We start from the raw sequence: 16,181 nt of genomic DNA on the forward strand, positions 1-16,181 counted from the left end.
GATCCTGCTGGTGGAAAATGCTATTTAGAGACCAAAAACAGGGTGCTTGGTGTGCTTATTACTGCTTGGATATAATCACTTTTAGCTTCTTTCAGCAAAAATCATTAATTCACACTGATTCCTCCATTAATTCTAATGTAGTCATCCAGTATTATAAACTCTGCCTTCCCCTACTCCATATTTGTATCTTCTCCCTCCCCATAATCTAAGTGTATTTACTTATTTGCTTTATTCTGTAGTATACACAAAATAATTTCAGAATTAGTGCACTAATTTGATTACTAACAACAAACCTACTAAGTAAACTTTTAGATTTCTTTGCTGTTCTTTGTTTCCTAAGATCATATTCTGCTAAGGAGTACAGAGTTCAAAAGCAAAATAGCCCTATATATACCTAAATTATTTTTGCTTCTCTGTTAGATTACCATTTAATGCAATTGGAATCATTTGTTTCATTTTGTATTTATATTGTTTTTGTGTCATGACGAGTACTTTCATACTGTATACAGAATATTGAGCATGTTGATAACCTTGAGTAGTTTAGTTTACAACCACATAGTAAAGGTGGTAGAGTTGATAACACCTTGTCAGACGTTTTTTTCTATGTTTAAATAAGTAAAGAAAGGTCAGGTTTGAGTTATTGCTGCAAAGGATGGAGTAATGAAGATGTTAAGTTATTGCTTATCCAACAAAGCTGACTCATTTCACAAAAGTTTTTTGCAAACTTTATGGTGAAATATGCTGATATCCTGGAAGAGCAGAGACAAAAACGATAAAACATTTCTTTCCATAGAATCAGTAGAAATACTTTATTAAGATAGTAAGGGCTTCCCCGATGGCTCAGTGGGTAAAGAATCTGCCTGCAATACAGGAGACACGGAAGATGTGGGCTTGATCCCTGGGTTGGGAAGATCCCCTGGAGGAGGAAATGGCAACCTTCACCTGAAAAATCCCACAGAGGAGCCTGGCAGGCTACAGTGCACAGGTTCTTAAAAAGTCGAACATGACTGAGCGACTAAGCACACAACACACAAAGCTTGTTAATAGCAATTATATGTCACTGAAGCATTAATTTTTGTGTAAGCCAAAATTGTATTACAAATTCAAATTGATGTATGTGTCAATGACTGACGGTTTAATTGGGCAGAGTATCAGTACATGGTACAGAAAGAGATAGAAGCTCCAAGAAACCTACCTGACTTACAAAAGTGCAGTCTCATCAGCTCATAAAGCCCGTGCCAAGCTGAGGGTCTACCTAAACAATGGGACTGCCCAGGTAACATCAGCTAGATGATGTTGTGTGGCTGTTGCATTTTTTGTTGCATCCAGCATTTTTATGGTTGACGTCTGGATAGTTGAAACCTTAAACCTATACCGTTCTCAGAAAAGGAGTAGCCAAACCCATGGAGGTCAGGAATCATTTTGGAATCACTTGTATAGTGTTTAAAGTAATATTGTAGCTAATACATCAGTGCAGCAGTCAAGAGGTGGGATCATTTGTTTTAAGCCCAAACCTTATATGTTCAGTTCAGTTCAGTTCTTATATGTTAACTCTAATTAAAACTCTTGGAACAAGCCTTAAACATGATCTGTTTGATACTAATACTAACTATAAGTTATAATTGACTAGTCAGTTCTATTTCTATTTTTAAATTATAAAAAGAAATGTTAGATTATGCTCCAATCTCTAGTAGAAGTCAAGTATTTGAAAGGAGAGGTTGAAAAATGAAGCTGTTTATTGCTGAAATTCCTTTGTTTTTGATTCTTGAGTACATGACTAAAAGATTTAGCCCTTACCAAGCCAAAATAGATTAAAAATTATGTAGTGGATGAGGACAGTTTAAACAGTGCAAGATTTTTTAATTGAATTTATTTTCACAATTAAAGAATTTCTTATTCTTTGTCAGAATGCAGAATACATTTCTGTAATCCTTTTTGAAGCAGTTCACATGTGTATTTCCTCCTTTAATTCTTACATTTCAACCTACAAAGAGAATTATAGATTTTTATTTTCCATTTAAAATTATAGTTAAATAAAAATACTTTTTATTGTAACTTAAGGTATGATTAAGACAAATCTGTTTTTTTTAACTTTCATATTATATGGTATCATTTGGATCAGCAGTTATGTTTGTATCAGATCTAGAAAAACACCCTGTGTTATTGGAGAAACAATAAAAAGCACTTTCACATACATTTGAATTTATTCACTCTTAACAGTTTAGAAGGGGAAAACCTTGCTCTTTGTTATAATTGAACTTTCTTATCCATACTTTACAGAGGATGTAATTGAGTTTTAGCAAACTGAGTGACTTTTGCTGTTAAGATAAATGAATTTCTAAGAGATGACAACATAGTTGAATTTAGTAATGAAATAAATGTGGGTGAACAGTCTAAGGAAAATTTTCAAATTGTGTATTATATAGTTTAAATATTTTCTTAACTGGTTTTTGCATAGAGATTGGTAGCTTTATAAATTTTGGTTATGTATTTCTTCTACCAATCATAATGAAATCTCTAATAAACTTAATTTAATAAGCTAATAGATTTTTTAAAATTGCATCTCAACAACAAACATGCATTTTTAACGACTTTTTCAATCTTTTCATATTCTCTTGCATGTAAGTTCATTTACAAATATATATTTATGTTAATTTCATAAGGAATGGTGAGTTTTGGTAGAAAAAGAGAAATAAATTGACTCAAACTTTCTATAGGGGTAGTAGAGATATCTAATAGTCTAAGGAAGAGCTAAAATAAAGGCTTGTTTCCATCATGATCTTTGTCATCCTATATATTCCTTAAATTTACCCTGCTTAACTTGAAAGATGCAATGATTTCTTCTAGTGTGACTAGCTTAGTAGTAGTAATATCAAATTGTTTTACATTTAATCCAGTGCTGTTTTCTTCAAACTGAAACATGGACTTACTAATATATTTAATATGTATGCAGAAACATGATAGAGTACTAAAACTGGACTATTATATTATTTAATCAAATCCAAAGTTAGCTTTCAAAAAGCCTGATAACTATTTTAGAATTTCTGTTATTTTATTTGATCTCCTGTACCACTTTTTATAATTACTTGGCAGTTCAGGTAAAACAAGTAAAAACAAAAATGGAGTGCGCCTTTTAAGCAGTATTGTCAATAAAAATACTAACAGTGATGTCTGTTAGTTTTGAAATATTAGTTATGAATCAGTTCAGAGAGTTTTGAAATATTAGTTATGAATCAGTTCAGTTCAGTCCCTCAGTCACATCTGACTCTTTGTGACCCCAGGGACTGCAGCACGCCAGGCTTCCCTGTCCATCACCAACTCCCGGAGCTTCCTCAAACTCATGTCCATCGAGTCAGTGATGCCATTCAACCATCTCATCCTTTCCCTTTCTCCTCCTGCCTTCAATCTTTCCCAGCATCAGAGTCTTTTCCAGTGAGTCTGTTCTTCGCATCAGGTGGCCAAAGTATTGGAGTTTCAGCTTCAGAATCAGTCATTCCAATGAATACTCAGGACTGATTTCCTTTAGGATGGACTGGTTTGATCTCCTTGCAGTCCAAGGGGCTCTCAAGAGTCTTTTCCAGCACCACAGTTCAAAAGCATCAATTCTTTGGCACTCAGCTTTCTTTGTGGTATGACTCTCACATCTATACATGACCACTGGAAAAACAATAGCTTTGAATATACAGACCTTTGTCGTTAAAGTAATGTCTCTGCTTTTTAATATGCTGTCTAGGTTGGTCATAGCTTATCTTCCCAGGAGCAAGTGTCTTTTAATTTCATGGCTGCAGTCACCATCTGCAGTGATTTTGGAGCCCAAGAAAATAAAGTCTGTCGCTGTTTCCCTTGTTTCCCCATCTATTTGCCATGAGGTGATGAGACTGGATGCCATGATCTTAGGTTTTTGAATGTTGAGTTTTAAGCCAGCTGTTTCACTCTCCTCTTTCACTTGCATCAAGAGGCTCTTTAGTTCCTCTTCGCTTTCTGCCATAAGGGTGGTGTCATCTGCATATCTGAGGTTATTGAACTAGTTATGAATAGTTTTGCTGAAATTCATGTGAAAGAAGACAAACTATAGTTAATTTTCATAGCCAACTCAGATGTAGTGTTTTTGGTTTTGGCAGAACATTTTCTTGCTGGTGCTTTTCCTCTTTTCCTTTTAAGCTACAGGTGAAGCTTTTTGGGACTTTCCTGTTGACAATTCATGATGTTACTGTTTCACAAGGTCTTATGCCATGTGTGCCTTCCTCCTAATTTGGCTGTTGGTAAAAATGTTAGTATCAATAGTTTGTTTTCACACTATTACATTGTGAGAAAAGCTTAATAGCAACTTTCAGTTGGTATGTCTTACTCAACACATTTAGCAAAGGTACCATACACTATGAATATGTGTGTGTTGTTTTTTTGTTTTTTCAGTGTACCCGTGTGATGTGGACACCTCCTCTCCGTGAAAGCTTCTCATATCCATTCCTGGTACTTCAGATGTTGCTTGTGACTCATATTCTCAGGTAACTTTGACTTATCTTTAGAGGTTGTTGTTTGTTTTGCATTGAATAACTTAAGCTGGAATTTTTTAAACTTCTGCTATAAAAACAATGTAATAAAATAATTAAGATGATGCTGTTGCTAGGTTGATTTCATAAAGGTATTTTAAGAATATAACTTCAAGATATATTGCTACCCAAAACATTTTCTTAATCTGCCTTTTAGTCTTCTTTCCTTTAATTAATGGTCCACAAATACTGCTGGAGGAGCAACAAATCTGCTTCCACTTCTTCTGCCATCTCCACTTTCCCAAGCCCAAGTCATTTTCTGCCACCACAACAGCCTTCCAAAAATAGAAAGAAGTGGGAAACCTGGTGGCAGTAGAGTGTATCCTACACAAGAACAGTTCATAGAATAGTTTTGGTCAGGAACTGTCATATGTGTAGTTCTTTTTTCTACATTTGTTTAGCATCCCTGAGAACTGGATAGCAGGGGTAGTAAGAAACCTTCTGAGTAGATAAAGGTATGCTAGGAGAACTCCTCCTAGAAACTTAGGATTGGATTGGGCTCATCCCTGTTTCTCTAGCCTTCAATTAGAGACCTAATAGAGATGCAGGCACCACACTCGTGGAAAGAGAGTTTAAAAGAGAACAGTTCCCTCCCCTTCTACTGACAGAATACTTACTCCTTAGAATCTGCTACTTCTGTGATTTCTTTCACAGGCATCATCTATCTCTCCAAATTAATCTATTGAATGCAGCTTTACATGTTTGATTGTGAATTCACCAAAATATAGTTTGAAAAAATTCAGTGGATACACTGACTCTGATTTCCCCCTCTCTCCTTTGGAAACTTTGTTTTTTACAGTTATTGCTGTTGTTTAGTCGCTGAGTCTTTCTGACTCTTTTGCAACTCCATGGACTGTAGTCACCAGACTTTTCTGTCCATGGAATTTCCCAGGCAAGAATACTGGAGTGGGTTGCCACTTCCTTCTTCAGGGTATCTTCCCAACCTGGAGATTGAACCCGTGTCTCCTTCACTGGCAGGTGGATTCTTTACCACTGAGCCGCCTGGGAAGCCCTTGTTACAGTTACACTGGGTATTTACTTTTCATAAGAAATTGTTGTAATTGGGTGTCAGTAGGTATAATTTTTAATCCATTGGCTCATTTTATATGTTATAACCAGATTGTGTTTAGAGATTCTAATGTGCAGTGGTTTGGAGCCATGCTGCTAGAATGTTTTCTGGTTGTGTGTGTCTGTTAGTTGCTCAGTCATGTCTGACTCTATGCGATCCCGTGGACTCTAGAGCCTGCCAGGCTCCTTTGTCCATGGAATTCTCCAAGCAGTAATAGTGGACTGGGCTGCCATTCCTTCTCCAGGGGATCTTTTCTGGTTAAACTTATTTTATCTTTTTAAGGGCTACGAAACTTTACAGAGGAAGCTTGATTGCACTCTGCATTTCCAATGTATTTTTTATGCTTCCCTGGCAGTTTGCTCAGTTTGTACTTCTTACTCAGGTAAGGTGCTTATATATTTAAACTGAATTAAGTTTAGTATATTTGATTATAAGAACTTATTTATCTAAAATTATAGAACTGATATGTTACATGATTCTCAGTCCTAAAAAGTTTTTTTCAGTTGATATTTTGAAAGTAATTTCAAGATAGGGAAATAAATAAGATTTATTTATTAATGGGTGTTGAGAGGGGGAGTAGAATGTGTGCTCATTTTTCCCTGCCCCCACTGCTTGATTCTTTCTTATACTGGCCTTATTCCTATTCACATAGAGCAGCTTGCATTGTTTTTTAATGTCCTTTGAAATGTCTTGCTTGAGAAATGAAGTCAAGCCTGGATTTGAGACCTAACTCTGTTCACTAGTTTCTTAGTTGGACAGACTGCCTACCTTTTTTTAGTTTAAGTATTCTCATGTATGAAGTAGAGAAAATGAAATAACCTACTGTATTGGATTGTGATTAGGATCAGATGGGTTCATGTATGTATTATAAGACTCCTAACACATCACCGCTACTTAACAGGATGTCAGGTTAGCTGTTTCTATCATTTTTTTTTTTTTAAGAGAAGCTTTGAAAAAGTGAAAGTGTTAGTTGCTCACTTGTGTCTGACTCTTTGTGACACCATGGACTGTAGCCTACCAGACTCCTCTGTCCATGGAATTCTCCAGGCAAAAATACTGGAGTGCATAGCTATTTCCTTCTCCCGGGAATCTTTCCAACCAAAGGATCAGACCTGGGTCTCCTGCATTGCAGGTGGCTCTATTTGTACTTAATTCTTTATTTGATCTTATCTTTTAGACTCTTTTGTCTTCTGTAGTTTGATGACATTTTAAATGTTTCTGGTTTAAAATGTCCCTGAGGGTCACTCCTTAAAACCCAGTAGGCCTGTTGTGTATTGCTTAACCCCTGGAATGGAAAGGGAGAGTTCCTACCCTCCAGTTGGTGGAGATGGCCAGCTTTATGTTTTTTATCTGGGGGGTGGGGAATGGGGGGAGTTGCATGGAGTGAGTGGAGGTAGTAATATGCTTCTGTGTGGGGCTTACAGTGAATAACAACACACTTGCCCACAGTTGTTGCGTCATATCAGCCACCCGTCAGCAATGATGTGTTCCCCATGGAGAAATCTGTGTAAAGGGAAACGTTGTTTTCTTGCTTTTAGGAAAATTTATTGTAGATTACTTAGAGATTAAAAACTTGATGAATAGAACTTAAGATACATGTTTATAAGTACTCAGCTATTTTGCTGTTTGTTTAAAACGTATTTGTGTAGTAAGAGAAGCATGGAATTTAATTTGAATTGCTTTTTCCATAAAGAAAGATGGAAAGACACTGTTTGAATACCTCTCTATTTTACTAAAAAAGTGAAAGTGAAAGTTGCTTGGTCGTGTCCAACTCTTTGCAACCCCATGGAGTTCTCGAGGCCAGAATACTGGACTGGGTAGCCTTTCCCTTCTCCAGGGGATCTTCCCAACCCAGGGACTGAACTCAGGTCTCCCGCATTGCGGGTGGATTCTTTACCAGCAGAGCCATTTTACTAAGAGGTACATTATTTAATCAATTTATTCATATAGTCAATTAATTCATATGAATAACTCCAGTACTCTTAGAATTCTTGGAAAATACATTCACAATTTTCTTCAAAACTGTTAAAAAAGTTAATACCTTTGTAATACAAGTACTTCTAGCTTGAAATTTGATAAATTTGATTATAGCCAACACTGAAATATTGTACAAGTATGAAGGAGAACACTAATGGAGATACTTTTTAAGTGTGACTAACAAGCAGAACTTAATATATTTTTACACACACATGCATTAAATAATTATTTTTTGGCTTTTAATGTATCTTTTCCAATTATGTATTAATTGTCACATTATAATTGCATATTCATATTGTTTGAGCAAGGCACTTTGTAATTGTACATATCGGCAGTAGAGTCACTCTGACATTAAAAGGAGTATTGTTTTGGATAATCTGCAAAGCAGATAATTTACATGGTTAATTGAGAGAGAAGTGAATGGAAGAGAATAGTCAACCAATATTTGCTATATTAATGTAGTTACCATGTTTAATAATAAATTAGCAGGTAAGAAGGAAACTAAAGAGCTTTCTATATAAATATAAATTTGAGGCAAAATAAAGATAATTCCTTTCTTAATTTTTTAATCTATTCATTATATATATATAATTTTAAATTTTCACATAACTTTTTAAATTTCAGATTGCATCATTATTTGCAGTCTATGTTGTGGGATACATTGACATAAGCAAGTTACGGAAGATCATTTATATGCACATGGTAATGATTTTTTAATTTGTTTTTTCCCATATATCTTGACCTTAAAACAAGCTCCTGATTAATATTTGATTTATTCATGGCTGAAGCTAGTTTTAACATAGTTCCATAACTAAAACAAGTGTTACACAAAAACTGTGATATAATTAACAGATCTTGTTTTAAATAGGCCACCCTGAAAATTTTATTTTGGGTCATATTACCTGATTTGAGTTTGTGCCCAACTTATATATTATCAGTAAAAGAGATAATTCGTGAAAGAGCACATGGAATGATATATTATCCAGGAACCTTCTGTTAAAATAAAATGGAATATCCATTTATTGAGCACCAACTATTGAGGCACATGGGACATATCAGTGAATAGAATTGCAAAGATCCCAGCATGTATGTGGATTACATCCTAGTAGAGTAGAGGAAGGAGAGAAGATAGAAGATAAGTAATAAACATAGTAAATTGGTAAATTATATAGTATTTTAGAAGGTGGTATGGACTATAGAAAAGGACAAGCCATGACACCTCGAGGAGGTCAAGAGGGCCCACTGTCAGTGGATAGGAGATTGAAATGCCAAATGAGGTGGTCAGGAGAGGTCTTACCGAGAAGAGGGGAGGGAGTCAGTTAAGTAGATATCATGGAGAAGAATATTCCAGGTTGATGAAATAGAGCAAAGGTCTTAGGGCTGGATGGTTGATTTTGAAGAATACTGATTTTTTAAAAAACATTTGCCTTCTCCGTCACTAATTCTTACAATTTTGTTTTCTTTTTCCTATAATTTTAATGTAAGTACAATATGCCATGGGTTTGTGCCAGTCTTAGCCTATCGATAACTGATTTTGTGGTTTGACAGGTACTTGTGGGTCTTATTATTATTACAAGATGCCTTTTAGCAATAATTACCAGGAATTTTTGAAAAAATAATCAAGATTTATTACTTACAGGACCTGGAAATTACACAGCACATCTGGGACCATGCAGTTAGGTCATGGGGACAGGGGAGGTACAGAAGAGGTAGGGAGCAAGCGTGCATCTGGGATTCTGCCTTTGTTGGCATCTAGGATGAGGGCATAGGGTTTTGAGGGCTCATTCTTTTTGGTGGATTTAAAACATAAGAGTGGGAATTTAAATCACAGGAAGGGAAAAGACTGGCCCAGAGGTCAGGTATTGAAATTAACCAAGATCTCTAAACCAAAGGAACCTCAGTAGGGGCAGGTGGCCTGACTTTATCTAGTCCTGTGGCTGGCAGTATGTTTATTCAACAGATAGCCATATTTGAAGTGGATTGCAATAAAAGCTTAAGTCAGGCACTTGTATTACTAAAAAGAAAAAAAATCCCAACTGTCAAGGTTTATACTACAGCCATATATTTTTTGTTCTGTAATAATTGGTACATATAAAAGGACATTTATAAGATAAAGAAAAATTATGAACAGAGTTATAAAATGAACAATCATGAGCCTACCCTCCAGCTGAAAACTGGAACCATCATTACTTTGAAGCCCTTATGTCCTGAATACAGCTGGCTCACTTCTCTTGGAGATAACCATGAGCCTGACCTTTCAAATTATAATTGTTTTCCTTTATGACTTTACCATATACATATACTTATGCATAAATAATAGATTTTTATAATTAAGTTTTTGTATTGTTTTTGAGGTTTATAAAATGGTTTCCTTTTTGTGTGAAATATGTTTTCACTCAGATTTCTGAAATTTGTATGTTACTGGAGTTCAGGCATTTTCTTTGCTTTATGTTTCTTATTGTATAAATTAAGCACAATTTACTTATCCATGTTCTTGTTGAAAGATGTTTAGATTTTTTTTCCTCTCTTTTTCTTTTTATGAATAATGCTGTGCATTTTTCTACATACCTCCTGGGACATAAATATAGAGTTTCTCTAAACTGTTTACCTTGTAGTGGAATTTTTAGGTGGTAAATTAAATATATGTTCAATTTCACAATTTAATATTACATTGCTTTTCAAAAATGATTAGACTACTTTGAACAATAACATGTAACACTCCTTGTTATTCTGTATCTTTTTTTCTTTTTTAATTTTGTCAATCTAAAGAATATAAAATGGTATCTTATGACCTTAATTTACATTTTCTCTGGTTTTCAGTAAACGTGTTTTGGTATGTTTATAGGCCCTTTGTCTTTTCTCTTCTGTGTCATTCCTATTCAAAATTTTCATCAATTTCTCTCTTATGTCCAAGAAAAAACATCATTTGTTTTATTCACTGCAGTATAATCCACTACTTGCATTATTTATTTTGATGCTTGAATTGTTCCTGATTTGACCAGCTACTTTCTGCTGGCTTCTTTGTCCTGTGTTCTCTCTTTGAGTACTTTTTCAAAGAAATCAGTAAAGGCTCAGTTTCATCAAATGCTTTTCTACATCTGTCTAGAGATCCTGTGTATATTTCCCTCTTTAATATGTTACTATGAAGAACTACATTGATTGATTTTCTACATTAAGCAACCTTGCTTTTCTGAGCTAAGCAGAACTTATATTCCTAGATTCATTTACTATTGTTAGAGTTTCAAATCTGTGCATGAATGGGATTGGACGGTACTTATCCTTTTTCACACTTGATTTTTTTCCCCAAAAGTGTTTAATATGTTTTTCTTTTTTATATTGCAGTAAAAATTAGAATAATTGTTAAGCCCTTAGTCTGTCATCACATAAGCACCTATGGATGAGGACTTTGACTTAAAGATACAGTTTTAAAAGTACTAACATGACACAGGTTTAGTTTATAGTAGAACCTATCTTGGGTAAATGATATATGCTTTATCATGTCACTTACACTATGGAATCAGTTACATACTATGGACTATCTTTGCTTTACAAACTCCAAAATCTCCATAGTTACATAAAGGAAAAAAATATGAAATCGCCTCCCAAATGAATTTTTTTCAATTTTTTATTATGATAAAATAATATCATAGACATAAACTTGACCATCTTGTTTAAGGTGTACACATCAGTGATATTAAGTACATTCCTATTGTTGTGCAAACATCACCACCATCTGTTTCTACAATTCTATACCCTATAAAGTTATATCTCCCTATACTCTTCCTCCCCTCCCCCCCAGTGCCCTGGAACCCTCATTCTGCTTCCTATGTTTATACTTTAAACTACTCTAGGTACCTCATGTAAGTGGGATCATGTGGTATTTGTCTTTTCCTGAATGGGTTGTTTCACCTGGCATAAATGTTCTCAGGGTCCATCCATGCTGATGCAAATGGCAGGGACTTCCTTCTTTTTTATGGCTGAGTTTTGGTCTATTGTGTATTGTGTACAATAGCCAAGACATGGAAATAGTCTAAGTTCCCATTGCTGGATGAATGGATATTGAAAATTATCTATTCATATTGAAAAGTATCCATTCATCCATCAAAGGAAACTTAGACTATTTCCATGTCTTGGCTATTGTGAACAATGCTGCAGTGAACATGGGAGTGCACGTAGCTCTTGGAGATCCTGTTTTTGTTTCCTTTGGGTATTTGCCAGGGATGGGTTTTCTGGGTCATATGATTCTATTTTTAATTTCTTAAGGAACTTCCATACTGTCCTCCATAGTGTACCAACTTACTGATACACTCCCACCAATAGAGGGGAAAAGGGCTTTTTATTCTCCACATCCTCACCAATACTTATCTCTTGGCTTTTTGATAATGGTCTTCCTAACAGGTGTGAGATTATGAGGGGATGGCTCATTGTGGTTTTGATTTGCATTTACTAATGATTAGTGATATTGAACACCTTTTCCTTTGATATTATAATAGCACTTGATAAAGTCAACATCCGTTTCTGATTTTTAAGATCTTAATTAAATGAAAATAGATGGATGTTTCATTGAACTTTTGATACATACATATACTTTAAGCCAAAAGCTAGTATCATGCAACATGATGAATCAACAAAACTATTCCCATTAATGCCAGAAATTTAAGAAATGTCTTTTGCCACTCTTAACATTGTTGCATAAATATTAACTAATACAACTGACTAAATAATAAGAGTCTCAAATAGAAAAGGAAAATATAAAAGTATCATTGTTTGTAATTGATATGCTTCTGAATACTTAAAAAACCCAAATTAATAAAGTAATTACTACTGGAAACAATGGAAGTTTATATTCATTTATTCATACTTAACATAATTTTTCTAAATATAAAAAATCAGAAAATATGAAAAGAGTTGTGATATAATAGCAACACAGATAGTATACTTTGAAATAAACTTAATAGGCAGGATCTATATGAAGAAAACTTTACTCCCTTGATTATATGTAAAAGAAAACTTAAATGGAAACAATGTGTGCTATTTTCAAATCTAAAGATTTGATAGTGGGCAGATGTAGCTAAAATATAGAGTAATGCACATTATAGAATAAAGCAATTTTAATACAAATGTCATTTTTTCAAATTTAGGCTGATTATAAAATTCTTATGTAAATTTTGTGTATGTGGATCAAAAATAAAACTACTGAAAGAAAGCATGGATTATTTTATTTTTAAAGGCTTTTCTTATAATGAAGGTAAATCCTAAATTCTTACAGGAAATGAATGATAAACTGACTAATGTAAAAATTTAGGAAACAATTATAATAAATACCACAAACAAAGATAAAAATGAACTGGGAAAATATTTATAAAATGTTTGCTTAGTAACGAGCTATGCTCTATAATATATGAAGGAGTGCTTAGGAAAATACGAAAACCCAATAGAAAAATGGACACTAGGACTAGGCAATTCATATACACACAAAACAATGTAAGTAGTAAATAGAAGAAAAGATGCTGTATGTCTCATCCCTAAGAATGGAAAGATGAATAGAAAAAAAATAAACAATGAAGCGACCTTTTTTTGTGTGTTAGATTGGCAGATATTTAAAAAGAATAACGCACGATATTGGCAGGAGTGTGTATCGGCAGGAACTCTCATACCCTACTGTTGGAGAATATGGTATTTTGTATGGAAATTGTCAATATTTTCTTGAATTTTAAAATGTTTGTATCCTTGACCCACGATAGTAATTTATCCCATAAATGTGTTGACATGTACTAATATGTAAGATAGATACATAAGGATGTTTTCTCAGCAGTGTTTATAGTAGGAAAAACAAAACTAACAGCAAGACAAAACTGGAAAGCACTTAAGTGTTCAAAGTACTGGTTGCATAAATTATAGCGTATCTCTAGAGTGGAGTACTTTTTTCAGTTATTCAACAGAGTGAATTAAATTGGTTTAAATTGATATGTAAAGCTCTTTGAAACAAACTAAGAGTAAAAGCAAGCAATAGCATAACTTCTGGGCCAACTTTTCATTTGTGGTTTTAAAAAGTTATAAACTAGAATTTGTATATGTGAATGTAAGGATGCACAGGGAATTGGTGGTGGTGATTTCTGGGGTTTTGAAGTGGGGCATAGAATGCGGGCTCTTTTCCTTGTATATATTCCCTTTTGAATGGTTCAAATTTTGTGTATCAGGAGCATGTGCAGTTTTCAGAATAAAAATCATTTTTTTGGTTTTCTGTATATTAATTATATTTTTCTTGGATTTTTTCAGATTTCCCTTGCACTTTGTTTTGTTTTAATGTTTGGAAACTCAATGTTATTAACTTCTTATTATGCTTCCTCTTTGGTAATTATTTGGGTAAGTGTTCCTTAAGTAAATGTCTGTTTTTGAAACTAATGGTTTACCAGTTTTATCACTGGCTTGAGATTCATGAGGGATTATCTTTCAAGAACTGTTTCAAGTGTCTTACTAAATACATATAATGTGATAATGTATTTAAGTTCTCACTTCCAAAGAAACACAACAAAAATTAATGCCTGAAAACAAAGTGCTTTGCTTTGTACTGTTAATCTGTCCTTTCTCTCTCATCTTTTATGTCACCTAACTTTTGGCCCAGGGTTTATTTTAGAGTGGTTTCTATGCTCTCCTCTTTTTCTTGTTTCCTCCCGTCTTTCCAGTGTTTATCCTCTTCTTTCCCCACTTTGTCACTCCCTTTCCTTATTTTGGCATCTCACAGCAGTCTCTCCTTCTTGTCCCACTGTGATCAGAGAGAGGCTTGAGGACTTGTTTTTTTTTAGTTTTTTCCCTTCATGTCTATTTGTATGACTTATTCAGATCATTTAAATCAGGTAATGATTCATTTATATTTTTCTAGATCACTAAGAGCAGATGTAGATTATGGAGAGACAGTCTGAACAGAATTAGGGTAACAGGTCATCTAACACCTTCTGCCACTTTTGATAGAATGACTTTCTAAATATAATATGTCTCTCTAAATGTAAAGACTTGCAGAGGTGGTCACTCCTCTTTTTTGTCCATGGGTTTCTCTATTACAATGTTTTGCATACCTAAGAGGAAAGAAATTGTTCCTTATATTTAGCATACACGTGCTTTAGTTTTAGACTGGTTTCTTGGAGATGAAAGCATATTGCACTGTCTTAACTGAAATATATTCTACTTCTTGAATAGTCATTTAAGTAAGTCATATCATTTTGTCTTTCTTGATTTCTAGAACCCATTAACAAATTTGGAATCTGCTATTTCTTTGTCCAGTTTTACAAGTAAATTTTTTTTTAAGATTCTGTTTCCCAAATACCTCTTCCCAGTCTGGACCACCATCCTTTTCAGGTTGTGTGCCTTGAGCATACTCTGGCACAGAAATTAGCGATTAGCATGTGGTTGATGCTCTGTTTTCAGTAATGACTAAAAAACACCTCTCGTTAACTGAATTGCTGTGCTTTGATATTAGTGATAGTTCTTACAATCATGAATTCTGTGTGTAATGAGGAAATGTGACAGTGGACTCAATTCTATTTTTACATGTGTACACGGGGAAGTCCTGGTATTACTCAGGGTAAAGTACATGACTGTTGGTACTTGTGTACAGGAAAGCCATTGAATGGAAGATTGCCTATCAATAAAATCTAATCTTAAGTACATTTTGCAGAAAATTCTCTTCAGTTCTATTGAACACCTGCAGTGTGTTAGGCTTACTACTAGGTGCTTGATACTGAGGTGTGTCTCAGGTATAGATTAAGCATTATGAATATTTCATGTATCAATATTTTGATGTATAAAAATAAATGATGGCAACAGGTATAGAATGTACCATGTTTTTGTATATTTAACTATAAACGCACATTTGTCTATTTTTATTTCTAGTTATCACTTTGAAACCTTAATCGTAACACATTTTGTATTCTCAGATATTCAGAAACTTCTGAAAAGATTTAATTTGGGTTCATGTATTTGTGTTTTGATCTCTAACTATATGTTTGCCAAGTTGGAAGTAGATTTAGATCTTTATAGATACTATACTTTGGAAGTTTGTTATGTATCTGGAAAGAAATCAGATTTGGTTGAAAAGTATTTAGTTGGTTCATTAAAAACTCATTTATAGTTTGTTCAAGGAGTTAGTAATATTTTAACTTAAGGAAAATCTTATAAGACACCTATCTAAAATTCTGAAATTGTTATATATTTCTTGGTTCTTAGGTAAATCAGAACCAGTCATAGAAGTCAATTACAGGAATTTACATATGGAGATTTTTCTTTCAACTTTATGAAGTGACTAACTGACCTAAAATATTCTGGACAAAACAGGGCTTCTTGAAATCAAATGAGCTTGTATTGATTCTATGTGAAACAATGAAAATTGTGCTGAATTTTAGATTCTTGAGGGTCATACTATTTATAAGTATTTTTTTGGTACCTGAATGTGTGTCTATAATTGTTAACTTTATGCTGTGTTATTTTCTCCATGCAGGGTTTACTGGCAATGAAACCATATTTCCTGAAAATAAATGTATCTGAACTTAGTTTATGGGTAAGAATCAATCTATTTGAATGTATACATT

At 34.0% G+C, this 16,181-nt stretch overlaps 1 protein-coding gene across 8 annotated transcripts in view; it reads left to right on the forward strand.

Annotated features, from left to right (window-relative positions):
• The window catches only part of DPY19L1 (dpy-19 like C-mannosyltransferase 1), a 236,060-nt gene that overhangs the window by 60,138 nt on the left and 159,741 nt on the right, over positions 1–16,181 (forward strand). For all 8 annotated transcript variants that reach the window (XR_014066788.1, XR_014066787.1, XR_014066789.1 and 5 more), the window contains 5 exons: positions 4,414–4,505; positions 5,902–6,001; positions 8,221–8,298; positions 13,876–13,962; positions 16,091–16,150. Coding sequence is in view for 5 of the 8 variants with exons in the window: in XM_081534268.1 (XP_081390394.1) it covers positions 4,414–4,505; positions 5,902–6,001; positions 8,221–8,298; positions 13,876–13,962; positions 16,091–16,150 (417 nt within the window). In the remaining 3 variants the exon portion in view is untranslated. The remainder of the gene's footprint in view (positions 1–4,413; positions 4,506–5,901; positions 6,002–8,220; positions 8,299–13,875; positions 13,963–16,090; positions 16,151–16,181) is intronic.

Source organism: Giraffa tippelskirchi, chromosome 10, assembly GCF_054371585.1.
Source record: "Giraffa tippelskirchi isolate mGirTip1 chromosome 10, T2T-mGirTip1v1.2.pri, whole genome shotgun sequence".
Taxonomy (NCBI): domain Eukaryota; kingdom Metazoa; phylum Chordata; class Mammalia; order Artiodactyla; family Giraffidae; genus Giraffa; species Giraffa tippelskirchi.